The sequence below is a fragment of the Lampetra fluviatilis genome, chromosome 4 (assembly GCF_964198595.1).
Source record: "Lampetra fluviatilis chromosome 4, kcLamFluv1.1, whole genome shotgun sequence".
NCBI classification, from domain to species: domain Eukaryota; kingdom Metazoa; phylum Chordata; class Hyperoartia; order Petromyzontiformes; family Petromyzontidae; genus Lampetra; species Lampetra fluviatilis.
In genome coordinates, this window is record NC_136278.1 from 1,279,065 (window position 1) to 1,306,467 (window position 27,403).

The 27,403-nt window shown below is 51.6% G+C and overlaps 1 protein-coding gene across 1 annotated transcript in view; it reads left to right on the forward strand.

Annotated features, from left to right (window-relative positions):
• Nucleotides 1-23,143, forward strand: part of KIF20B (kinesin family member 20B) — a 37,725-nt gene extending 14,582 nt beyond the window's left edge. Inside the window, exons 19-30 of the mRNA XM_078855301.1 lie at nt 2,512-4,627; nt 5,640-5,736; nt 6,429-6,551; nt 7,497-7,580; nt 12,720-12,872; nt 13,066-13,224; nt 13,662-13,844; nt 14,485-14,628; nt 16,265-16,366; nt 18,539-18,680; nt 19,517-19,674; nt 20,002-23,143. Of these exons, the coding sequence (XP_078711427.1) occupies nt 2,512-4,627; nt 5,640-5,736; nt 6,429-6,551; nt 7,497-7,580; nt 12,720-12,872; nt 13,066-13,224; nt 13,662-13,844; nt 14,485-14,628; nt 16,265-16,366; nt 18,539-18,680; nt 19,517-19,674; nt 20,002-20,085 (3,545 nt within the window). The 3' untranslated portion in view covers nt 20,086-23,143. The remainder of the gene's footprint in view (nt 1-2,511; nt 4,628-5,639; nt 5,737-6,428; nt 6,552-7,496; nt 7,581-12,719; nt 12,873-13,065; nt 13,225-13,661; nt 13,845-14,484; nt 14,629-16,264; nt 16,367-18,538; nt 18,681-19,516; nt 19,675-20,001) is intronic.
• Nucleotides 23,144-27,403: the final 4,260 nt, after the last annotated feature.

Consider the following 27,403-nt stretch of genomic DNA (forward strand, 5'->3'; position numbering starts at 1 on the left):
CTCGCTTTATTTTCAGTAAAAAAAAGAGGTTTGCTCTGTTAGCCTCAGCGTATTACTTAAAATATCACAATCGATTTCTTCACGCTCACTTCGATGCCTGCTTCGTGTGCGTATAATCATTAAATTTTATAATATTGTTACATGCCTCGTGTGTATAATGTCTTAAGCTATAAAATGCGCAGAGCATTGTATTATTTAGTGTTGCTATATTGTTAGTAGAATTTCAAAGATGGAAACAAAATTGCGTTTTAAGCCGGGTCAGTGTTGTTAACCAATTTGGGGTTATTTTATGCCAAAGGAATACTGTTACACTAATAAAACCTGGCTTTTCATCCTGGGCTTGCATCTGGGAATGGTGCTTTGAATATTACTTGGATGAGCAGCACTGTATACGACTGTGATGACGTTAGGGGGGTATTACAAGGTGCACGGAATTCCTTAGAATACCAGCACACATGATGTGTAGCATTTTGCAGCCAGAAGAATATTTTCTGTGCTGCAGGCAGTAGTCTGCGAAAATAAAAACAGCTGTTATCTTTTAGTCACAAACCATCCTCCCCTTGCCCCGTTAGGTTGTGTGTCCTGGAGGCTGTCCAACATATGTTTGAAGCTTTGGTAATGAGAAATAGTGACTTTCAGGAGCATCATCCTCACATTGTGATGACATTCAATGCATTGACTAAGTAATCTCTACCAGAGTGATGTTACAGGTATTGGATTTTTCAATCTATGATTTTAATGGGAATGCCAATTTATTTGATTACACATTTTTAAACTGACAGGCAGAATAACAATGTATACGTCCCTCCCAAAAAATTACCCGGCTCGTGATCAGGGTAACAATTTATGTTTGGTTGAATAAATGCATTAAGCTGCAGTGAATACGCTACAATCGGTACATTTCTTCCGATCAGTTATAACCAGGATGCTATTGTCAATCAAATGCATGGATCACAGAAGACAATGGCAACTTTTTTTTTCTCTTAAGGATACTTCATACTGATTTGGAAAATGATTAGGTAGTTAACTTATACGCACATTGATTTGCATACGCTCAGTTATTTCTCTTATTAACAAAAAGCTCGTGGCATCGCATGCCCTATAATGATGATGTACTTGTCCATAACCTAAAAAAAAGTATTTAATTCATGGAAGCTTGAAACCAGTTTTAGAAAGTCTGAGACACAACTGCCAAAGTACTTATCTATAAGATTAAGGTTGTTTGTTCTTTGGTTTGCCCCTTTCATTTGAGTCCTTTATCAAGGTCCTAACAGTATACAGCTCACGCCTTGATCCAAGTAAGAGGCGTCTTGATGTTTTCCTGAACGGCAGCCAGGCAATCACCCTTCCGCCTGCTAATGCAGACATTGTGTGTCTTAATGTTCCAAGGTCTTGACAGATTCACTCTTAAATTTTTACTTAATACTTTCGCGACTGCAGGAATTCATATTCTTTGGTTCTTTCGGTAAAGTCACGTAGATAGATCGAAAAAAATAACAAGTCGTAGTTTTTATTTTATTTACTTTTTTAAAATCTTTTCTATCTATGTGACTTTACCGAAAGAACCAAATAATAAGATTCACTCTTAGTTTTTGCAAAAGCCCTGCCCTTACCATCACTCCTGTAGCAAACCAAACATCTATTTAGTTTTGTATTTATCCCTGGTGGGTTGTATGATTGGTTGGATGGTAGGATGGTTTGGTTGGTCTTGTGGCTGGTTGGTTGGTGGTTGTTAAGTTTTTTTTATGATTTGCTTGGTTTCTTGCATGGGTTGGTTGTATGTTTATGATTGTTGTATGGTTGATTGGTGTTTTTTTTTATTGTAAAATTAATCGTATGGCTGGTTGATTGCATGGTTGGTTATTTCATGGAGGGTAGGGCAATCTTGGAAATTTAGCATTACAAAAGTTATCGTAAAAAAAAATCAAAATGGCGCACCACCTTCACTTCAACTTTTATACCGCTTTTCGCATTTTGTGTATATTTGAATAAACATTAAAGTCTGGTGCTTGGTTGACAAAATTTTGTGTGGATTTTGTCAGTGCACTCTATTTTTAGAAGTTGCTGCCAAGCATTAGGTGAGCGACACTTTGTAGGCATATAACGTTTCATTCCCTCTTGCACTTGGGCGAAATATCCCGATTTGGATGGGGTAACAATTCGATTAAAGAATTGATGAACATTGTCAATGTAATGGTCTATCGTGTATTCAGAGGTCATTACGTACAAAATATACAGATTGAAAATACAATTCTTATATTTTATGTGCTGTGAGCCTAAGAATCTATCTGAATTAATGAATCGGTGTATCTTTAAAAGTATACTCTAGCATCAGGTTGACGTGCAGTATTGGGGAGATATATCCGTAGACGAACTTATGTTTTCCCATTTTTGCTGGCCCTCCACTATTTGGCATTATAGCCTGACTTTTATTTGTAAAAAAAAATGCATCTTCATTTCTCAAACGCAACGTTGACTTGGACTGCCATTTCTGCCCATGTCTCTGCGTAGGGCCAGCATTTGGGAAAACACAAGCGCAGGCCACGCCGTCGAAACCCCAGTGGCAGGGAGATCTTTCCACGAACCGCACGCACATCCCAAAATCCCTCCCGGCGATCCGCCCGCTCGCCCAGCGCTCTCACGGAAATCGGCACCAATGTGGGAGCGCCTTGGAAAATACCCAAAACGTCAGTCCGCGGTTGGTGCAATTACTACGTGAGGTTCAGCTACAGAGCGGCAACAAGAGAGGCGGAGCTCCAGGTTCTGAGCCTGCGGGCTGTGACGACGTTCGCCTGAGCGAAGTGCTTGGTGACGCGGAACGGGCACGCGCGGACCTGCGAGAGGCGTTGGAGAAAGCGTCTCGTCTGCGTGCTGAGAATTCGGAGCTGCTAGCGCGGTGCGGGCAACAGGAGGAGCACAAGCAGCGGCTGGAGAGCGACCTCGCCGCACTGAGAGAGACGCTGGGGGAGCGCGGCGGGGACGAGAGGCTCTCTGATGTCGAGGCGAAGACAAACCCCGCCGGCGCCCGGGCGAGCCAAGAGCTGCACCGCACCAAGCGCGAGCTACTGGAGGTGATGCGTACCCTGTCGAGCAAGAACAAGGAGCTGGACGCGGCGCAAGCCGACCTGGAGGAGGTTGGCGTCCTCAAAGCGCAGAACGGGCAGCTGGCGGCCGAGTGCGCGCTGCAGGCGGCCACTCTGTGCGAGCAGGCGCAGGCGCTGGTTGTGTTGGACCGCAGGCTGGAGGGGAGCTGCGCCGAGCTGCGCGAGAAGGCGGCGACTCTGAGTGCCACCGAGGGCGCCGTCGCTGGTTTGCAGGCCGAGCTGGCGGAGTCGCGGCGGGAGCTGCGCGAGGAGAGGGACCGGCTGGAGGTGGCACGTGACGCGGCCGAGCGGGAGGCGTCGTCGAGGAGGGACCTCGCGGATGTCAAGGCGGAGCTCGCCAACCTCCTCGCGCAACTTGGAGAAGCCAGACGGGAGGCGGCGGAGAAAATCGCCGAGCTGGAAGAGGCGCGGGTGCGGCTCGCAGAACTGGGGCAGCTCAAGACCCAGAACGAGGAACTCTTTAACAAGTCGATGCATCAAGCGGACACCCTCAAGGAGGTTACGGAAGACTGCGAGAACCTTAGGAAGGAGCTTGAGCAATGTCTCAAGGTGCTGCGAGACGAGAGAGGGGAGGCCGACGAGAGGACGGAGGATAATGACTTGAAGGCGGCACAGGCGAAGGCTGGGGTTGAACTGGAGGAGACCAGGAGTAAGTTGACTGAGACAAGGCAGGAGCTGGAGAGAGCAACCAGGAAGTATGAAGAGGCCCAGAAAGAACTGGCCGATGTGAGGGCGCGTGCCAACAGCGGCTCCGGCGCCGGAAACTTCCACCGCACGATGGCAGCACTGGAAGAGCGGTGTGAGCGGATGGCTGGTCAGTCCGACGAGTCGGAGAGCGGTGTGGGCACGCCGCGGGCCGAGGCGCCCGTGCGGGAGGTCAAGCGTCTGCGGGAGCTGCTCGCCGAGCACGAGACGGCGAGCGCCGAGGCGAAGGCTCGTGAGAGCCGGCTGCGGCGTGAGGCGCGCATGGCACAGGACGCGCTCAAGGCCGCAAACCGCCTCATGGGAGAGTGGGAGGCCAAGCTGGCCGAGTCGAAGGCGAATGTGGCGACGGCGAGCGGGCAGGACGGGGCCGACCGCCGGTGCGCGCCAGAGCGAACGCTGGCGGAGAAGGAGGAGCCGGAGTCGGTGGCGCTGGCCGAGATCGCGGCGCTCGAGCGAGGTGCAGCCGAGAAGGAGGCTGAGGGTCAAGTGCGCGCCGTCCCGGCGGGGGAGGAAGCGTCGGCGCCAGTTGCGGGGACCGACGGTCGATACCGCGAGCTGATCGGCGCGTCCGAAGCTACCCGGGCGGCGGACGTGGAGCGCTTGGAGGCGACTGTGGCCGAACTCACAGTGGAGAAAGAGAAGTTGTCCTTCGACCTGTCTGCTCTGAGGGAGGCGAACGGCGTCCTGTGCCAGGAGCTGCAGGTGTGCGAAGAAACGATGAGGACACTGGAGAGCCGGCTGGGCGCGGAGGAGACGGCGGAGAGGCGGGCGGAGCGTGCACGCGCCGAGAAGGCGGAGCTGGAGGAGGAGCTTGCGAGGTTTGTACGCGCCGTACCGCCTACACGGAGATGCGCGCTGCACTAGGAAGACGACCAGCGTTGACCTTATAGCTGCACACACCTTGGCTGTCCCTGAAGCTTCGTTGGTGACGAATAGACTTTAAAAATTCCATTTAAGGCAACTGCATGGGATGAGTGGACTCAAGGGGAGAACATAAACTAGGTGTGGTGGCTACGGCTCTTTGATATCCCCCCAATTGTATCCCGATTTAGGTTAGTGGCTTCACGTCATGAGACGAGGAATACATTTGCATGTCTTGCAGAGCAGTAACAACCGTATGTTAATAGCCCAAGGAAGCGGATATCATATAACTCTGAGATCTCTTTCAGCGACTTCTAGTCCACACAGTTGAGCGCAAATAGTTCCCAATCATTCTGCATAACAATAAAGTGAACATTTAAATTCTCAGAGCTTGAATTTAGCAAAATTCAGTGTAGAACCATATTTAGTGTGGTGGCTTTTGTGTGCAGCCATTGGTGATTGGGCTGTGTTGATCAACTCATTACACCTGAGTACCCGGTTTAGTCACAGCTCAGTCTATGTGAGTCCGGGTCTTTATCTTATAATAGCGCCATTTCCCAGGGCCGCTTTACAGCGATAATAATTTTACGTAATATAGTGGTTTGAGATGAAGAAGGGGGTGACTAAAAGTAGTGGTGTAATTTTATTAACAATAGCACAGGTGTGAGTGTTAAGGAGGGGTTTTGGTCGGCCTGATCTTAGCTTGGGGGCGACAGAAATCTGGGGGCCAAGAAAGTGTTGAGGCATCACATTGGGAAGACTGGGTTTCTCCAAGTCGATGGGTGTATGTTCAAGTTATCAGAACCCGGGGCTGAGACCATCAACCCACTACACTTGGTTTAATCGCAGGCAGTTGGCTGATACTTGGATTTGAAGCCAGGATTTAATCAGAGGCTCCCTTAAGGGATTTGACTTTCAGCTCGTGTGTATTTTTCCTCTCGATTGCCGACTGCTGCTACCCCTTGGCAGCGTGCGTGCCAAACTGCGTGTGGCAGCGGAGGAGAGCGACGATCTCCGAGAGAAGCTGTCGGACGTGCGGAGGCAGATGCAGCACGTCGAGAAGGAGGTAACGGCTTGGGCAAAATTTGGTACCGCCTAAGGGTGGCAAATATTTAGTGATGCCAGTTTCCGTATGTGTCAAATTTAAGTGGGCAATGTGAGAACGTGCTGACTATAACTAGATTATTGCATTATTGACATTCATTTGCGATTTTTAAAGATGTTAATACAACTCGCATGTTGCCATCTCAGGTTGTACCACCAATTAATATATTTGGATCTCGTCCATGGACTGAGAAGTCCACAGATATTTCACCTGAACCGCAAAGTGCAAGATTCAATGAATTGTTCGAATTCTGAGTCCACACACAAGGGGGCAGCGCTTTCCCACCCACCCTGCCACCGAGAGTAATGTTCATCACGTGACGGTCAAACTGGTATTGTTAATTTCGAGAGCCAGAATTTAGCCAAAATAAGCACAGAACCAAATGTAATGTGATGTTTTTTTTTAGTGTGCAGTCCTAGTTGACCGGGCTGAGAAGCATCGGCTCGCTACGCGGTTTCAATCACAGGCGGCTCCAGAATTGTCAGTGGTGCCAAGTAGCGCTCCAACTTCTGTGCCACCTGGCCACCTTCCAGAGCACTCTCACACCCGCGCAATCGTACACCCACACACTCTCTCGCACACCTGCACGCCCACACGCGTTCACATCGGCGCCGTCACGCATGTCCGCTGTAACCCCCACGGCGCGTGTACAGATGGAGATGGCCCGTGCGGAGAAGGAGCGATCCGCCCGCCTGGAACAGGAGCTTGAGAAGGTGCGCGCACAGGGGGCGCAGTGCATGGCCGGCAGGGATCGGCAGCTGCAGGTGCTGCGCCGGGTAAGCGGTGCCAGGCTAGGTTCACGTCAGGGGTGCTAGATGCCATTAAATTGATAAAAATATTTAAATGATGTCAACCCACGTCCTATAGCGTTGACTCGGGTTCGTGTTTTGTGCTGCCCCCCCCACCCCCCCGAATACCATGGAAATGCATGGCCAGTGCTAGTCAGTAAAAACATGAACATTCAGAGAAAATGCTTTTATTTATTTTCATCTGTCTGTAAATAACTATGAACAGAGCAGCAGAGGTATCGAGTCATTGGCCGTGTAAATAAAATCGGCCTAAAGTTTCGCGAGCTTAGGCGATGCCGATTTCAACTGTGGCCAACGTCCTGACAAAGCACGCGGGCCGCGTCGCGTGTGCACTGCAAGCCACGTGCTCTAGGTGGCGATGGAGGCTGCACAGTTTTGACAGGGTTGCTGTCACCATTTAGCACGTAAACACATTTATTGTTTAAGAATTAGCCAAAGTTTAAATGTATAAACTCCAAACGATGAACATCCCTCGTTTACATCCATGCCAGGGTACATTGTGCTCGAATGATTACAACCCAGACTCTGCGTGTATCTCCAGGCCAGGAATATGAAATGGTATTTGATATTAAACTAGATGTGCACACCATTGTATGAGATCCAGTACATGTGGGACCAGACTAGGTACCTACTTGGGTATTTGGAACCAGGCATGGTACAGGGAATTGTATTATTGAATATGCCAGGTTATGTGTCTTTAGGCTGTATACATGCCAGGATATGTTGTACCAGGCTAGGTGCACACCAGAATGTGGTGCCAGGCTAGGTACATGCCAGAATGTGTCCGGGGGCTGGGGACATGCTAAGTACATATCGGGGCATGGGTGCTGGATAAGTGCATCTAGGCTGCATAGGTGCCAGGATAGGTGCTGCTGATAGGGTAAACAGCATGTTTTGTTGTCATCATGGCAGGAACTGCAGCAGGAGCGGGAGAAGAGCCCTTCTCCCCAAGCCGCCGCCACCGTCGCCGCCCGTGTCGAGAAACGCGACGACTCGGTGAGAACCCACGTGCCAGCAGCATTCCTGACCTTAGCGTCCTCACCACTCCCCTCATTGCCAGCAATGCCACCAACTCCTCAAGGGAAAAAAGTTACCAAACCAAACTGAGAAGATCACACGTTAGATTATTTGGCTGCCATGCATTTCCGCGTGATGATGAATGATGAGCCACTTCGTTGAGCTATCATTTGTGATAGCCAGGTCGCTTCTGAAAAAAATTTTATATAGCTCAGTGGGCCTTACCTGCTAACATATATGAATAGTTAGTTTAGTTTAGATGTCAGTAGATCAGTGGGTTCACTCAAGCCTTTCATGAGGGGGGGGGGGGGGGCCCTTGGGCTGCGGTGAGACGAACGTGAGTGTGCGATGTCAGCGGAGGCAGCGCGTTGCTGTTGACAAATCACGCAGACGTCACTCTTTCACCGCCATACCGGGAGGTGGGCTTTGCCGCTGCAGAAGCCGAGCCGTGCCGCCGACGTCGCATGCGGTTCACGTGTTGAGGCGCGTGTTAGCGGTGCACGTGGGCGTGGGAACAGTTGTTCTTGATTGGGTATAGCCGTACCGAAAGGTGTTGAGAACCACCACTGTATTAGGTAGACCTAAATCTGTCAAAATGATCACAAGGCTATGTATAAACTACTTCGGCCCGTAATAATTGCCAGCCCCGTTGTAAATCCATCGCTGGGCGAAGGCCTCCACACGCCATGTCTTTTATGGCCGTTTTTAACCATACTTCACCACGCTGGTCAGTGCAGGTTGGTGATGGTGGGGTGGTGGATGTGGGGGGGGGGACCCAGTACCGGTTTGTATATATCGGTTAGCCGTGGCTGGGAAATTTAACTCCGGTTGTCGTGTTCATGGCACAAGTGCTCGAACCGCTGTGCCCCCACTCTACATCCCGCCCCTCCCCCGCCCCGCTCCCTGGTGGGGGAGCAAAATAAACTCGATAACCCATGAAATCTCATTTTTTTTAAGTAGGTAGAGAAGGCAGATGTAAGTGGATGCAACAAATGGAACAAATGAATTATTGAGTTCATTGTGCGACCATCTATCACGAGTGGATTGCAGTGTTTTCGTAAGCCAGCATGAGTTATCTTGAGAATAGGAACAGTGTGGGTTTGCAAGTTTTCCAGGACGCGCCTCAGTTGCCACGATTCAAGTTGACGATCCGACACTCAATGTTTATGGCGTTATTACCGCCTCCTTTGTATCCTCATTCATAAATGTAACATGAGCATATCACTCGCGCATAATTTGTACACGTAAATAATTGAATTTCACGTGCACGATTTGACGCGTCTATCGTGTGCATGAGGATCTGTTTAATGTCAGTCAGTCCATCATTATGCGGTTTGAATGGGGGCAAATCAGGTTTCTGTTAAAATGTCTCACAAATAATCAGAAGACATCAGTTTAAATATTTATAGAGATTAATGTTCATCCGCAACTATCAAGCAAATTGCATTTTTACGCATCGCCATAATGTTCCGCACGGCTTAGCGTCATCTTTGGCCACCACACATCTACATTCTAAGTGGCTAATCTGGATGTGGCTTCGAACAGTGGCGCAGCGATCAGCACACTGCACTACGAACCCGGCGACCCGTGTTCGATTCCCAGCCACGGCTAGCGTCGGTCGCGAGTGACATCTGCACCGCTCCTGGTCGTCCTTCTTTGCGTAGCTAGCGAAGTGGTTGGCTCACTGTGCTGTCTGTACCTGGCAATCTGAGTTGTGTTTCTGACCAGGACAAGAGTCGTATCAGCACCGATCCTAGGGTGCCTGATACCAACCATCGCCAAACAGCACTGACCAGCGTGTTGAAGTACAATAAAACAAACGAACACGGCGTTGGGGAGGCCTTCGTCATCCAGCAGTGGATTTCTAAAGTGCTGTGAATTTATACGTCGTATATCATTGGTTTGCATGTCCCCCTGCAGCCACTAGGAGGCACCTCATTCGCTGGAATAAAAAAAAATAACCTTTTGATTCTGGAATCGGAATCGTGAGCGGGGCGAATCGTCACGTTACCCAGTCGATGGGGAAGCACGTGAGCCCGGCGATCCTATTATCGGCACCACTGTCTTTCGCCGCGGTGGATTATCCCCGTGGTGGAACCAACGACTGCTTCGCCGTTACTGCCGGAGGCGTTAATTTCCCCGAGCGAGTGCGGGGGAGTGTTTATCGCCGGCCATGCTCAGTCGCTGCTGCTGCTGCTGCTGAGTTTTTGTGGACAAAGCATCGTAAAAACAAACTGGAGACATTCAAGAACGGGAAATTGTTTTTCGCTCTTATCTGGATGCGCGGACAGATCGTGTTGACATTGTGTGGATTCTCTACAGCAGAACGGGGATGGGGGGAAGAGGAGTTTACTTCTGGACAGAATATTATGGAGAGCAGTGGTTCCCATCCTGGGGACAGGGGACCCCCACTGCATGATTGGCATGGAAGTTATTCAAGGCGTGATGCTGGTCTACGGGTGTAGAAAGATTGATCGATAGCACAGTGGAGCAAAGGATGAGTGGTTTAAGGAAGCAGCAAAGCCCCACTGAGTCTCAACTAATTTTTCAGGAGGGTCCTGCATGTGGATGTTGGCCCTGCTCTTGCTTAAACTAGTACTTTGGTTTGTGTGGGAGATGGCCGGGAGAAACACCACCGCATGTGCAAGGGGGATAACGCTCAAATCGCTGGACAAATGGATTCATTGACCCACTTGCTGTGCTGCCTCATGGCTCATGCTGTTTGGAAGTCTCCTCATTCTCCACGTTCACCACCAATCGTTATCATCGTAGCACTGGATGACAGCGTGCGTGCGTGTGTGGGAATGTACATTGCATCTGTTTGGTCTGTTGTTTCGCGTTCAAGGCGTTATTTCGTTTTGTCGTTTTTTTTGTCCAGCATTTTTTAAAATTTCTATATCTTGAACGCATGTTCATCAAATCAGAGAGTGGAAAACCAAATTAGTTTGGACAGTTAAATCAAATTGCCAGACAAGCAAAACGAGTTTCAAGGGCGCATGTGAGTGTTTGAAATTGAAATTATGTACACATTCTTTTTTATCAACAGCCAAATACAAATGTGCCGACGGTTCTCATTACCCATGCGGTATCTGTTAAAGCGCTGCGCAATTACATTTGCATGCGCGAATTACGGCCCGGGGACGGGTACACAGAGACGCGCGGCTTCTCTAACCGTGCCGGGTACATCCACTGACTGCACTTGAGAGCCCGGTTCAATTCACGGGTCCTGGATTGGAAGCCAAGATGTCCAGGGTGCAAGCTTTGTACTCTTACCTCTGAGCCGCCTTTCCACCTTAAGCGGGCAGATATTTCCAACGAACCTCCTTTGGGCTGCTGGTTGGAGTCGTCAAACTCGGTACGGAATTATCAACTGGGATGCCTGCGTCTTGTGCCAGGCACGTGCGTGCGTGGCCTTAACGTGCACATAGCTTGGCACAAGCGCCGTGGTGACGTCACCGGCACTTAGTGGCGAATGGCGGTTGTAGTTGTTGTGTGTGTGATGAGTGGTAAGGCATTGGTTTCGTTCACTGGAATATGAATGCCGCAACCTGGGTTCAATTACCAACCGTGACGCACGACATCATTGGCAAGAAATATCGGAATGTGTCACGGTCCTCCCTTAGGTCCACTCAGCCTTTTAATGAATATCTGGGGCAACGTGTTGGGGATGTACAATGGGGAAGACAAAGGTGGCTGGGTTCGGTGCTGGCCACACCACCCCATTGTGCACCGTGACAGCCTTCAAAGATGCTCGCCAACAGCATTCGCCGCTAATGTCTGTGTGACTAATATTTATATTTGTGTGTGCGTGTACGGAACGGTACTGCAGGGATTTATAGAACATGCTACGAACTCGGCGACCTGGGTTTGTTTATCGGTCGCCATGCGTGACGCCACCACTCCAGATAAACTATGTACCGGCCGTTTTACGCATTAAAAACATGAATTGGAGATGACATTTAAAGTTACCGCGTACATAATAAGTCGACTTAATTTACTGCATTGCATGGGTTTTGCTTGGCGGGAAAGAAAACGGATTTTTGTTGGGGCATTCGGTTATGTGCACAGCTAACTACACTCTGCTGACTTCCTTTATTTAGTTTTTATCGTAAGGCCACATTTCTGTATCGTGGTTTTCAGAGAAACATTGCGGTTAACGTGTGCGGCTCAAGCTCGGTGGTTCCCAGTTCTTTCTGAACCCGCGGGAATCTGTCAACCCTCTTGCTCTTGTCGCGGATCGCCGTGACGGGGCAGTGACCCCGGCGGCGGCGTAATCGCCCCTCGTCGCAGAGCTTCACGGTCCGAATCCAGCGGTCCACCCTGGTTATTGCCGCGGGTGTGCTCGCCGTACACCAGGAAGTGCCGGCTGATTCGCGGCGGACGCTAAAGGGATCCCGTGACGTCATTTGAAACCGAGGCAGGCCATTGTGTGCCAGCGTCATGGTCCCAAGTTAGTCAAATTTGAAAAATTACACTGCAAAATTACTCAACAGCAACCATGGCCACCTACAGTGCAAACTTGAAAGGACCCGCCTGAAAAAGAACCGTTAGACTCGGTGAGGCTTTCATGGGTAAACAGCTTTGCGATAAGGAATGAACGTGTTTAAAAAAAATTTAACTACTCGAAATTGTAGTATTTGTAACAGTTCCGCAAACCGCTTTCCATGACCTTGCGGAGCACCTGTAGTCCACGGACCACACATTCTGGATAAATGAGGGTGGCGTTAGAGTTTAACGGCTCGGTAGCATTGCATCCGCAATCGCGTGGCAAAACAAAAGCACCGAGCTTGCGGTGGCGCACAACAAATTTACTTGTAGCAGAGCTGCACCGTTTAACGTGACCTTTGCACGTGTGCGTGTGAGCATGTGCGTGTGAGCATGTGTGTGTGCGTGTCAGCATGTGTGTGTGTGTGTGTGGGGAGCGATAGTTTTCACACTGGTGCATTGTGTAAACGTCAGCACTGGGGGAGACAAAGGCGGCCAAGTGTGGTGCTGGCCACCCAGCCTCTCGTGTGTGCTGTGCTGGCCTTAGTAGGTGCTCGCTAACGGCACTCATACCGATGGTTTGTTGTTAAAGGCTATACGGCGGGATCTTTATCTTTGTGTGTACCCCAACAGGAGCCGGTTGTGACACCGGTGGACAGTCGCTGGAAAGAAGCGCAGCGGGAACTGACGTCGCAGCTGAAGGAGGCTGAGCTTCGGCGCAACGTGGAGGTGAAGCGGTGGGCGGCGGAGCGCGAGAAGCTGCAGAAGCAAATCCAGGAGGTGGAGGTGAGGGTCCTGCCCCCTCGGACTCGGCACACGGACGCTCAGAAACCTGCGCGCAAAAATCTCTCAAAAGCTTTGCGCACTGTCATACGTGTACAGTGCCAAGTATGAACAGTTGGAGGTGGAAAGGTATCCAGTAGGTGCGTTTGCACGGTTGTTCTTCCTTGTTTTTTTCCGGGATCGTCACGGTCTGCAGAGCAAGAAGGAGCAGGAGTTGCGCGCGTGGCGTGAGGAGCGCGACCTCCTCGCCACGGGCCTGGCCTCCGAGTTCGACTCCCTGCGCACGGCGCTCGCCGAGCGCGATGCAGAGATCAGCTGTCTGAACGCCGTCGTCGCGGCCAACGCCGCCGCCAAGGTGAGCGACCGGAGCACGAGGTCATATTTGGGGGCTCGCGCTTGTTAGGACGACCGGCGTTAGGGCTCTGATGAATGAGAGTGATTGGGTAGTATGGTTGGCGAGAGAGCTAGAGTTAGGTCTGCAGGGATAGCGTTTGCTAAAGGTTAGTGCTAAGGCTCGGGGTAAGGGCTAGTTATGATTTGGATTGTAAGGATGGTGTTAGGGATAGAGTTAAGACAGTAAGGCTAAGCGGTTTGTGCTATCATTTTGGCGGTAGAGATAGCTATAGCTGTGGGGCTGGATTCAGGATTAGGGTCGATGGTGGCCGAGCTATTGCTGTTGGGAGGCGTGAGGTTGGAGTCGGAGATAGTATCCAAGTGGTAGAGCTGGCGTCGGGGATGTCATCTCTGTGAGGCGTCGGCGCTGTCGAGGCCTAACCTCTCGCTGGGACGCAGGCGCCCGGCGAGACAGAGGGGAGCACCGCGGAGCCGGAGGGAGCGCCGTGCCGCACCACGGAGTTGCCGCCTCGACGGACGAGCGCCGTCCGCAGGCGTCGCGAGGAGGAGGAGGTGGAGGAGGGGGAGGAGGACAAGTCGCTAGAGTCACGGCGCGGACGCAACAGCAAGCAGCCGCGACTGGTGAGCACCAGCGCCGCGGGAGATACCGCACGACTTTATACCTGGATCGGACGGTGAAATGATGTGGGTCACTGATCATCATCATTATTCTTTCCAATTCAATGAATTATTATTATCATCATCCATCAATCATCATTCTCATCGCTATCATCATCCATCAGTCAGCATCGACATGACCGTCAACATTTGTCATCATATATCATAATAATTATCAGTTATCTTTTCACCGTTTAATGGCTGTTAAAATGCAAATACAGGCCACTGGACATATGATTATCAAGATCAGCGGGTGCAGCATTAGGAGCAGGATCAGCCGGTCTCGCAGAATTATGGTCACCACCTTGTTTGGCATGGCCAATGGACGAGATTGATGATGGAATGGCAGCCAAATAAACGCGAGTGGATTGTGGTATTGCAGGACGGTGAACGATGGCGATGGTGGGGGGGTGGGGGCTGGGGAGCCCTTAATACAGCAGATGATGATAATGGTGACGATTTTAGTCCAAACATAATTTTCATGTCCCGATGACAAGCATCGAGTTAACGAGCGCTAACGGGCTGTAACGGGCGCTAACGAGCTCGCCCCCATCTCCATCGCGCCGTCTTCACTGCGCCGTCTCCACCACCCCCCCCCCTGCAGGCGTGTCCCGGTGACTTCGACACCGTGGTGCTCGACCGCTCGGACGTGTCGGTGGACGGGGGAGGCCACGTTCCACGCTTCCCACCCTCTCAGCTCGCCATCCACCTCACCCCGCTCAAACAGCACCAGCTGCTGAAGTCGTCGGTGAGCGCCGGTGCTCCGGCCGCCCGTGTTTGTTTGCGCGAGAACCATGCACGCAATCGTTTCTTCCCCCGATGCTACAAACAAAACGGCCGGTACAGACGAGACGAACGATACAAAACGAGACTTGAAAGAACGTGACTGTTGAGTCGTATCGCGGGAGGAGATGATCGGGATGCCGTCATCAGTCAGCGATGCTTGTTTTCACCAGCACAAAGATATCGAGTACACGTTAGCCAAGGCCATCTCACAGAAAACCTGCCGGATAATTCGGAAATGCGCACGGAGGACATTTATACCGGGGCTGAAAATTCCCCATCTGCCACCTTGCGAATCGCACACCCCCACCGTGCTTCAGTGCAAGACGACGCTGGCAGTCCCCAGTCCTCCTCCCGATGTCCTGCCACGCGTTTCAGCTAAGTGCTCGGGCGAGCTTTCCGTAAGCGGGCTCGCCGAAGCCTCCGTGGCGCAGGGCTACTTTGGCGTGCATGCAAATGAGTGGGGGCAGACGACGGCATAGTGGCTTTCGCTGTCAACTTCGCTCACCGTCAAACGTGCTCGCGCGACGCAGCCCCCGCCACTCCGCACTCTCTCCGTCCCCAAAGCGGAATTTATAATTTTATATAATACAGTCCCCGCTGCACGTGGACGTTTTAATATTAGAACGGAAATGAGATGTCGCGTCTCATTTTGCGGAGGGGGTCCTGGCAGTGGCGGAGACCTGCAGACCCCGGGCTGATCAATGGCCATGAAGGAATGTGAAATAGCACTGCGAGCCTTGTCATATTTCTGCCTGCCGTGCTCCCCTTTTGTGCGTAACTTGCCGGGCGTGTAGATTGATCGACCGACATCGATTCTTACATTTGGAGGCGGCCGGCTGGCTCAGAGGTCAAAGGTGCCACCGCTGAGGTCCTGGGATTCGAGTCTGGGTTTCAGCCGCCCGTTAATAAAACCGGGTTTGCAAGTTGGGGTGGGTGTCCCGGGGGGTTTGTAATGGCCGTGTCGGAGACACCGAGCCTGAGCTGCGTAGAACGTAGTGCCTTTTAGAATCGTGATTTCTGCCGCTCTTACGTTTGAGGCGAGCAAAACTTCCAAGATGGAAACACGAGGAACAAATTTAAACAGGAAATTGAATATGAGGTGAAAAGAATCAATTTTCCAATCCAATCGCGACCCGGGATTATGACCATTTAATTAATTGCCGGGTGGCCGAATCGGTATAAGCCTAACACAGCACGTGCAATGAATGACGTTCATATCAATTATTTGCAATACATGCATATAAAATGTTAGTCTTACCTTCACGATACTGGAATTAACAAGACTCAATATAAACAGGACATGCGATGGACAATACAAACACGTCAGTCGGTCATTCACAACTGCTCTCTTGGTTAGATCACGCAAGTACAAAGCCTCGTGATTATGGTTTTGACAACCGACTGTTCAATAAAACAACGATAGACGTTACGAACCACATGGAGAGTACAGACGAGACGGACAGCGCAGAAGAGACGCAACACAAAACTCTTGTCGAATCGAGTCCTTGGCCTCGAATTGTGACAATCGGTGGAGCACCGTGGCGGGGCAAAGGGGGAACACCATCCCAAACAGCCATGTGCACATCTTCTTGTCGCAGGCCAAGGTTCCCTCTCGCCAGAAAGCCAGCGATGAGGGCCGGAGCGGCAGCCGGTTGATGAAGCTGAGGAGCAAAGCTCAGCTGAAGGGCAGCTGTGAGCAGGTGAGTGACACGCGGCGAGAACGAAGCGGCCAACCTTGCAGGTCTAACGACAAGTTGCTGCTTGTGCTGCTGTCAGCCTCTACCTTCCGACTGCAGAAAAGAAAAGGCCTCCCACATTTTTTCCGCTCCTTCCTGTCTGTAGTCGTTCCGGTTCATCCATAGCCTCCCAACCCTCTTTGCCAGCTCTTCCGCTGTTTTCCTCTGTGATATGTCTATGGGTCTCTGTGCGAATCTACGGGTCTATATTGATAATTGGGTCTATATGGATCTATGGGTCTCTGTGCGAGTCGGCCTGGAACATCCCACTGCTCTGCGCAAATGCCTTTCCCTCCCGTTTCTTTCCATATCCTTCCTTTCCTCAGTTGCTCCTCTCCAGTCATGGCCTCTGTACCTCGAGACACCTTCTCGCCGCTGCCATCTCTTCGGCTGTCTTCCTCTGCCCACTGTCGGCCTCCACTCCGCTATTAACGATAAGCGATGGGAAGCAAATTACAGGGTCGCGGCTTAAGTCTCAGAATGCTGTGTATAAGCGCACCCTATATAAGCACAATTCTGACGTAAGAAACACATTCGTACGTTACACTGGTGGGGGGGGAAGTCAAAGGTAAATTGCTGATACGAGCATGTGACTTTGTACGTGAGCGCAGCTGCCCTTGCTCCCAAGGGGAGTGCTCAAATCCGGCTTCTGCGGTGTCATGATTAGGCGAGCAACAATTAAGATCAACTCTTAGGCTCGCGACGCGTGCGTTGAATGTCGCGCGTTCAGAATGGAGCGTTACACTTTCGACTGAATGGAACGAAGGGGCAGAACAAGTCATGCAGATGAGACTGAATGTAGGCAACCCTTGGGTCGTGCGTGGAATTGAACGTGGAGGATGTGTCCGTTTACGGCGTGCGTTGAATTATCGATATGCTAATGTTACGTTTAGGGTAATTGACTCGACACGAGTGCACAAACAAGGCGGGTATAAACGGGAGACAATGCAAACAAGGCGGCAAGCCCCGGCCGATACAGGATTGATTCTCGAATGGATTTGCGGCCGTGCATCACGGCAATTTATCACACGGCCGGGGTGGCGCGAAATCATTACGTGCCTAGTTTGAAGCACATACATTAAGTCCTTGCTGTAAAATAATAACAATGCCCTTTATTGACCCAGGAGGCTCGTTTTTGGGGGGGTTCTTGCTAACGTTGGGATGTTTTCATCGATGTCGTGTTGTAGGCATGTTTGGTGTCACGTGGAAGGAGGCTGGAGAACCTGGAAAAACACTGCCATGCATGCACTCAAACCTCTAGAGAAGGAGTAAAAAAAACACTTGCTGTACTGCTACCTACTTTAAACATCATAGCCCTGCTGATTTAGCAGTTAGCGAAGCCCTCATTCTGTAATTATACTTCATAAATTTATTAAGCGCGCTCATTCTAAGATGACTCCGCATTCGTTAATGATTAATCCAATGTCACCCGTTGGGACTGAACCATCACGTTGCATCACGCCGGCGCTCTATCCCTGTTGCGTGCTCCCCTGCACAAGCTCGCTCACGCGATTTCTTCCGTGCGGCTGTGCAATAACGCACGCGCACCTGCGTCTCCTCTCAACCACGGCGATCGCACGCACAGAATCTCGTGTGTTCATGATCTCCCTTTAGAAAAATAAAAGAAGAGACCTTAAGCCATAACGTGCTCTCCGCCTCGTTATAAATAAAAATGTTGTTCACTGAAAGCGCAGGGTTTTTTTTTCGCAGCCAATATTATGTTTCGTTAAGTCAGAATGAATTCCTGTTTTCTGTCCTGCTTAAGTTTTGGTTCTGAGAATCGTTCGTCACTTTACCGGTGATGTGAGATGAAACAATCGAAATTGGCGTGTTGTTAAGACGATTTGCCCACCACGTGACGGTGAAATTAGTTTGGCTGTGTCGGGTGGTGGAGGGTTACACGACAAACACTAAAATGTACGGGCATGCATTACGTGGTCCGAACGCAAATCCCAATTACGAATTAAAATTTTTTATTGATCGATGTCCACATGATAAGCCGCTTCGTTGAGCTATCATTTGTGATGGCCAGATCGCTTCTGAAAAAGAGCTGTACATAGCTCAGTGGGCCTTACCTGGTAAAATAAATTTGTTTAGTTTTACCCACGTGATTCCCGCCCCATCCCCCCGAACCAGGATGGCGGCGCGTCGGGGGAGACGGCGAGCGCCGGCATGAGGCTCGGAGCGGGGAAGGGTGGCGGGGACACCGGTGCGACGGGACCCATGCAGCGCATCGGAGACTTCCTGCAGAGCTCCCCCACGCGCCTCAAGAGCTGCGGTAACTGATCGCGGCCGCTGCGGCTGCTCTAGACGACGGGCAATGACAGTGGACGCTAACAAGGGCCGTAGGCAGCAGTGGGAACTAACTGTGACTCCGAACAGTGCCAATACTAACGTTGCAATGAGTGCTCATAACAACTAACCTCACAAGTGATGACTAACAATGAGAATGTATTCTGGCATTGACCGTGAACAACAGCAGTGACTGCTAACAAGGGCTGCTCAAACAGCTGCGTCTGCTAACAGCAGTATCATTAAGACACTACACATCATTGTACTGCAGCGGCCGTGACTTACTGACAACGCCTTGGAACAACTACAGTAATTAACAATTATCACTCGCAGATGACTTGGCGGCAATGACTGCTGACAACGGCTTTGTGAGATGAAGGATGTTGTTTTGTGATGCTATGCAAACCCATATTTCCTTATAATTGTGTCGAACAACAAAAAGCAGTGACCGTGATGACCGACAGTCACGTGGACTGCTACCAACAATTCACAACAAAGTTCGTTTTGGGTTGGGTCGCGTAAATATAAATGTTTCGTTAACTCACCACCACCCAACAGGTTTGTCACGTGAACAAACGATCTTACTGAAAACAAACCTTCATGATGAATAATATTGGTCGCGAAAGCCTACGTGTTAAACTGCTAACAACAACAAGGACGGCGAGTTTCCGGTGACGTTCGCCGGCAACTGCGTACGCTTGGCCCCTGCCGTGCTCGGGGCCTTTCCGGTGACGTCACTGCTGCCAGAGGAGAGCGCAGGGCGCCGTCGGTGCTGACGCCCGGCGCCTGCACCCACGCCGTGCCTCTTTTTTGTCTGCGCAGCCAAGCAGATCGCGAGCACCTTCAAGTCCGCGGAGGCGGTGAACGCCGCCGCCACCGATGCTGCTGCCAAGACGCCGCCGCCGCTCGGCAAGAGGAAGTGCAAGCGCAAGCTGCTGAAGCTGGAGATCTCCTCTCCCATGGACTTCTCGTCGCACACGGTGAGACGGGCCACCCTTGCCCCGCGCGTGCGCGTGTATGCCGCGTTGGTGGGGGGCGGTGGTGGAGCGGGGTTGGCGCACTGCGCTACAAATCTGGCAACCCGAGTACGATTTCCGCTCACGGCCAACACTCGTGGCGAATATATGAACGAGTTCCCTGGCCTCCCCTGGGATGCTTCAGAGCACCTGGCGTGGTGTGCACACATCGGCACTGGGGATACAAAGTCGGCCGAGCGCACCGTGACGGCCTTAATAGGTGCTCACTAACAGCACTCGGCCCAACAGTACGTTAAAGGCTACGCGGGGGATCTTTGTGTGCGTGCGCAGTTTGTGGACAACAAGCAGCAGAACGTGGAGAAGGAGAGCGACCACAGCACCATCATGCGGCAGCTGCGTAGGCGCAAGCAGTGACGGGGAGACGCGTCGCTGGCACTTCTCGCGCTCGAGAGTCTGGAGTCGGCAGCGAAGAGAAATGTATCCCGGTCTCAACCTCACGAGTCGCATCCACCAGGGAACGATGCGAGCGGGTTTGTAATTGCTGAGCGGGGTGGCGATGGAACTGTTCGACGAGCCTAACGGCTCCTCGGACTCACGATGACGTGAGCCCGCTTGCATCATGTCAAGAATCGATTGTTTCTGATTTGTGTACACGATCGGCTCACGGAAACCCCCTGCAGCCGCGAAAGAGAAGAAAATCTATTGGCAAATTGAATAGGAGATGGTTAATCTAATCGTGGAGAGGGGCGAGTCGTTGCGTCCTTATTGACGAGAGGAGATTTGAGCTCTGACGTGATTAAGCACCGACTTGATTTAGTTCCTTAACGAACGACAGACCCAGCCAGGGACCTCTCGCTGGGGAGCAGAATAGTTGTTTTAGGTGATTCAGCGGAAATGGCAGCACATGCCACTTTTGTGAATGAGCAGCACGTGCGTGAGTTTAAGAAAAAAAGCGCGCATGACTTTTAGCGAGCGGCGGGGAACAATTTGAGCGAACGCCGATGGGGAAAGGTTTAAAGCGCGAGCCGAATGAAGGCAAAGTTGTTTTCATTTTCCACGAACAAAAAAGGTGAACTTGGAACGTTACGAGCGTGTCGAATTTACAACCGGCTCTTATCCTCCTCCTTCCTGAGTGTGTGACATGCGGAGAGTTTATGGCGCTGGGCCTCTTTCAGTTTGACTTATTGCCCGCACTCTGGTGCATGCGTTGTCTTGCCAACCGTGCATTACTTTCTGACAGGGCTTCGAGATAAGTTTCGAAGCCCAGGGTCAATGTTAGCGGCCGCCCGGGTTAGTGGTTTGGGTTAGATTGTGAGATTTGCTTAACGCTCCGGCTGTCCGAGTAGAGAGCTGGAGCCTCGGCCGCTGACGTTTGTCATCGTTACAGTCTGCATACAACAACAAACATTCAGCCATTCTCAAGTCACCAATGGACGAAGGCCTTTCCATGCCCTGGGGTTTTTATTTTTAAACATACTTCACCATTCTGGTCAGTGCAGGTTGGTGAAATAGGGGGGAGGATGGTGGGTTGCTGGCTTTGTGGCGCGGCGTGCTGCCAATAGCTATGCCGGCGTTGCACTTGCTCCGTCGCCCTTATGATTCGTAACGTGTACAACCTTTTTTACGTCAAAGCAAAGAGGTCATTGGGGCCCGATGCCACTCAAAGCAGCCGCCACACATCATCATCATCATCGTCGCTTCTTTCCTGCTGTCACTTTACTCGGCTGGAGCACAGACGCTGCATCCACCCCCACGCGCGGTCATCGATGTCGCTTTCTGATGGGAGGGAAGCACAGAGAATCGCCGGCGATGGCATGTTTGAAGCGCACGGGAGGGCGTTTATTGCCGAGTTTGTCGTGATTCTGGTGTCAGGGCAGCAGCGATATTGCTTGTCGCTGTTTCCTGACGACCGTGAGTATGAGGAGACAGGGGGGGGGGGTACGCAGCTGACAGCGTGGCTTCATCGCGTGCAGGAGGTGTTGGCCTTTTGAAGTTTGATTTAGCAGGAAGAGCCTGGCGGTGGAATGTAGGCGGGTAACAATATACCTCTATTCATCAATTACATTTCCATTGCTGTGCTCGTGGGGATGTCCATCGAGGAGAGTGATGAAATCGGTTGGTGTGCAGGTGTCGTGTGGGTTTCTACGTGGCAGCATTGTGACAGGTGGATTGATGATGATGCATGTATCGAATCTCGTGTATGTGTGTGTGAGAATCGATTATATAAAAAAAAATGTGGATATGTTTTATGTGATTGCGTCACCTGATTCGCTGCAGCTGCTGGAGGCCTCCGCATTCGCCAACATTTGTAATGCGATTGTCGAAGAGCCGAATCGTGAACCACAAATGGGGGACCACCAGGCTGGGAGGGGGCAGATTGGTCACGGTTCCACGCAGCAAACCTTTGACCTTGAGTCTGCTAATGCGGCCTGCGTGCCCCACCTGCGACTGCACGCTGTGAACGTTCAAGGTAGATGGCGCCAGATTAATTTTTCTTTTTGGCAGCTGTCCCCGAGCCGAGTGAGCCACAAGACTCATAACCGCCTTAATACTTTCATTTCGATCACTTTGCCAGAAATATATATTTATGTATCTGTACCACTGCGTAGGGACTTTTTTTTCCTTCGTGCTGTTCAGCTCTCCGATGTGGGTTTTGTTTTCCCGGACGTGTCATCCGCGTGCTCTCCAGCTCGCTGGGGAGCGTGCAACACGCGGTAGCGATGTGGAAACGAACGGGAGACCTGTGCACACATGAATACATGTCCACAAGTGTGTGTGCATTCAACACTAAACCGGTTTTCGCACTGGAATTGCCGTCCGCGCGGTGACGCGAGTTCACAGGGGAAATCCACTTTTGAGTTTTAATTTTATTTTCGCACGGTTTCACGTTTGACAAGCGGACAGCCATTTGGCGACGCTGCCGCACGCACACAAAGACAAAGATCCCCCGTACAGCCTTAACAGACTTGGTAAGTGCTTTTAGCGAGCACCTATGAAGGCCGGAACGGCATACGAGGGGGTGGGTGGCCAGCACCACGCCCGGCCGCCTTTGTCTTCTTAGTGGCAATGTTTTTATTTTGTCACTGCACCAGGTACTCAATTGAGACCGAGTCAACCTCGGGAAGGAGGCCCAGGACCGGTTCGGATAATCATCACTGGTGTTGGATGGTGATTTAGAGCAGGCTGAGAGGGGAGGTATGCGATCGTCTTTTTGTCTCGGTGATCCTACTTATCTCATTCCTTGATGCTGTGGTTATATATATTTTGGTTTTGTATCCTTGGACTCGGCGTTCGCGACCGGAATTTTACGGGGAAAAAGAATTTGTGTGAATGGCAAAACGCGCGGTTAGTTATACACCGGGAGCTGTTGTTTCGCTTGGTTCGTCTGACCTTCAGCAAAATTTCGACGAATAAGAACGTATGCTTTTGTTTAAATGGAAATAATGATTCCGCTTTTATTAGCAACAGCAGTATTTTTCACACTTAATAAACACTTTAAAAAAAACTGTCCCTTGTGTATGTGAACACGCGTTGTGGTGAGCGGGAGTGAAGTGGTTAGCACATTGCGCTACGAACCCAGCGATCCTCGTTCAATATCTGAACCGGTCCTGGGCTTTCCCGAGGTCTATGCAGCCGTAAATGACTTCCTGGAGCGGTGTGTAAACGTGTGAACATTGGGGAGTCGAAGGAGGAGGATGGGTGCGGTGTCGCTCACCCATCTCCCCTTGTGCCGTGCTAAGTGCTCGCTCACAGCGCCCGTTCAGCCGCTACTGCCTTGAGTTTGCGTGGGGGAGCGGTGGCGTAGTGGTCGGCGCACTGCGCTATGAACCCGGCGACCTGACTTCGATTCCTGCTCACGGACCAATAAACCAGTGCCGAATAAATTTCGATTTAAAGCTTTCGTGACTGCAGGGATTCATCTTCTTGGTCCTTACGGTAAAGTCACGTAGAAGGGAAATAGTAAAACAAATTAAACATAATAAAATACAATTGTCACGACGTTTAGGCCACAACGCAGGCAGCCGTCCTCAGGCGAAGAACAGGGCTGTCGGAAAGACAGCGTCTGAATGAACACCACCAAGCTCGGCATCGTATATTTAAGCTGGGTTAGAGGAGGAGGGCGCCTTGACAAAGGAATATGCATATCAACAGGAATTTAGCATATTTATGGAAAATGCAGATATTTATTTTTATTATTTCCCTTCTACGTGACTTTACCGTAAGAACTAATAGACCAGTGCCGAATATTTGAATAGATGTTGCCTCCACCAGCGCTGGATGGACTCCAGGCGTCTGCAGCCGCCGCCGCCTTGCCCGTGGGGCCACGGATTCACAACGAGCATCCCCTCTCGTGCCTTCTACGCAACGACTGATTAATCATTTCGAAGCGATGACTCCGCGTATGGTGAATTGGTTAGAGCGCGCGTCCTAACGGATGTCTGAACTCGAGAGACGCACGGTGTGCGGGAGGTGTGTATTAGAGCAGGGAGGATGGGTTTTTTGATCGCGTGTGGAAGTTTTCTGTTGTTTAAAAGCTTCGGAGCTTCCGCGGATTTCTTTTACTCCCCCCCCGCCCCTCCCTCCTTTTCTGACACGATCCCCCGTGCGTCACGTCCCGCGCTGTGAACCCTTCTCGCAGCGAGTTGGCGCGAGGCGAGGGGCTGACATGGGTGTCTTCGTGCATCACCCCCGCTGCCCAATCTAATAAAACATTGTACATATTTCATATCTTCCTTTCCCCAGTCACCCGCCCAGCCTCCACCCTCCTCTCTCCACCCACCGCCTCCAAAGATAAAGTCCCATCCCCTTTGTGTAGCCTTTAAAAAACTGTTGGGGCAAGTGCTGTGAGTGTACTCTTTGGTTCTTTCGGTAGAGTCACGTAGGTATAAAATAAATTAAATCACGAAGTTTCGGAAGCAATACAAGCGTCTGTCATCAGGTGGAACAGCCACAGCAAGAAACAAATTGCTGTGGCTACGTGACTTTACCGAAAGAACCAAAGAGTATATGGATCCCTGCAGTCACGAAAACTTCAGATCTAGATTGCTGTGAGTGTCTTTGAAGGCCGGCACGGGGGGGGGGGGGGCAACACCACTCGTTGGTCTCCCCCCAGTGCTGATGTTTAACGCACACCGCACCAAGTTAGTAATTTACGGCCGAGTCGACATAGGGGATGCACAGTTCCGGCTCAAATATATTCGCCACTGTCGTCGGTCGTGAGCGGGAATCGAACGCGCGTCGCCGGGTTCGTAGCGCAGTGCGCTGAACGCTGCGCCGCCGCTCCCCACCCCATGCCCCCCGCCCCATGCCCCCCAACCCGTGCCCCCCACCCCGTGCCCCCCACTCCGTGCCCCCCACCCCGTGCCCCCCACCCCATGCCCCCCACCCCGTGCCCCCCACCCCGTGCCCCCCACCCCGTGCCCCCCACTCCGTGCCCCCCGCCCCGTGCCCCCCGCCCCGTGCCCACCGCCCCGTGCCCCCGCCCCCCGCCCCATGCCCCCCACCCCATGCCTTCGTCGCAAAGCCCGCGCGCTCCCTGACGGCGTCATCTTTCAAGGGCTCGCATCTCGCCATCGGCCACTCGCGGTCGAAATCCCGGGCGCCGTGCGAGGCAGCGAGACGAGAATGCTGCCCCCCCCCCATCGTCTTATCATTTCAGCGCGCCCCCCTCCAGGCATCGCGAGCTGCACTCACGGTTAAAATAAAATAAAACCTCGCCAATAAATAACGCATGGCCGGGCCGGAGCATAGGACGTCAAATAATTCATAGCCCCGGAGTCTGGCACCGCTGAGTGTCTGGGTTCGGCTCCTTGCATCAGCTGCCCCGTGACTAAGCCGGGTGGTCGCGTGTAAAGTTGACGGTCGTCAGCTCGCTGACCAATGACCCTTCAACAAAACAAAAACCCCCACCACATTACATTTGGTTCCGCATGTTTTTGTTGCGCTAAAATTCCCGTCCCCAGAGTATCGGTGTGACCGTCACGCCACCACGATCGTCTCTCTCATGTGGCAGAGCACGTGGGACGGCGCTGCCCGCCACTGTGTGTAGACCATGGGTCATGTGTGTAGACCATGGGGTTTCGCAAGAAGCAGTTCTGTGATATCCACTTCCGTGGACCGTTCTCTAACACGAAGGGTCGCGCTGCCCCCCTCGGCCTCCCTCTACTCCTGCCCTGCACCGTCGGCATCTCCATGGCCTCTCTAATCTGTGGGTCTCCATGTGAGTCTATGGGTCTCTGCCTGAGTCTATGGGTCTCTTTGTGAGTCTCTGTGTTTCAGTGTGAGTCGACAGGTCTCTGTGCGAGTTTTCGCGTCTCTAAACTCCACAGTCTTTGTACTTGCAACGTCTTTGTTTCCTCTCAACACGAGGCCAACACATCATCTAAGTCTCGCCTCCTTATCGAGAATATTAGGCTCGCCTGCCAAAGCTTTAAAGCCATCATTCCCCACCCCCTTTCCCCGGGATATATTTGGGTGTGTTTTGCTCCGCTCTGTGAGCGCTGTGACAAAAGGGCCCCCTCCCCGCTCGCCGACACGCAAATTAACTTTCTCGCGATGTAGTCGCCTGATAATCCCGCACCCGAGGACGTCTCGAATTGGCTCCTTGAGACATTGTCAAGAGGGCTTCGCGGCACGGCTCAGACGCACAATGGTGGTTGTTTTGTTGTTGTTGTTGCACAATCTGGAATGAAGTGGTCACGCGGGGGATTGATCACGCGGCCAGGCGAGCTGATTAAACTCGGATCTCGTTGAGATAAAAGTTGCAAATCTCTGCTCTGAGAAATCGGGGAGGGGGGGGGGAAACAGCGGTGACAAAAACAGAGGCAGCAGCAGCAACAACAACAACAAACAAACAACTGCTCGGAGCAGCTCGTAAATCCACCAGGGCCACGCGGGGTGCATGCCAAGTGATCTGAAATCTCCCAACGCTGTGCGGGAGAAAAATGTCCCAACGCGTTCGTGATTCGTGCTTAAAACACCACGGGGCTTGTCACGTTTTACCGTACGACTTGGAACGTCGGCTGACTTTTAAATTCATCCGGCGAGGAGGAGCCGGCTGGAGCCGGCTAGAGCCGAGAAGCCTGGGTTCGAATCCGTGTGTTGGGGTCTCGCGCCCCAAGCTGAGTTAAACCGGATTCTCAAAGCGAGAGCGAATTGATGATTGGTTTCTCAAGGCCCTGCCACCGATAGCCTGCACAGGAAATTATCGTAATTCGTACGGGTTTAACTTGATTTGGTTAAGTTCCAACTCTGGGTATTTATTAATTCGCTCGCTCTCGCAGAGAGTTGTAGAGAACGACTCAGAGGAGGAAGCACCCGGAGGGACCTCACGCGCGCGAGGGGGCAACCCTTTATCCCATAAGACGGAGAAGGGCGAAGTTCACATTTAGCTTTACCGCCGGCACATCGTCGAGTCTCACCACACCTGTGTGCGGGTGATCCATCAACCATCGTGTCTGCCTATAACTCAGCGCTGGGGAACAGGCAGCCACGTTTCAAACAAGCCCCAGACACGGGTAATAAGCACGCGGCCGCTGTGTGAAATTTAGCAAAACACAACCCATCAGCAGTTCCAAGAAAAATCATTAAATTTTATTGGAATTAGCGAACACGAATGGGTCCCATAGCGAGGAATTTGCACGCGGCTGCCGAAACCCAAAGCGCTGAGTTATAGGCGGCAACGAGAGTTGGTGGATCACGCAAAGAGGCAGATTTTGGTGACTCTACAGTG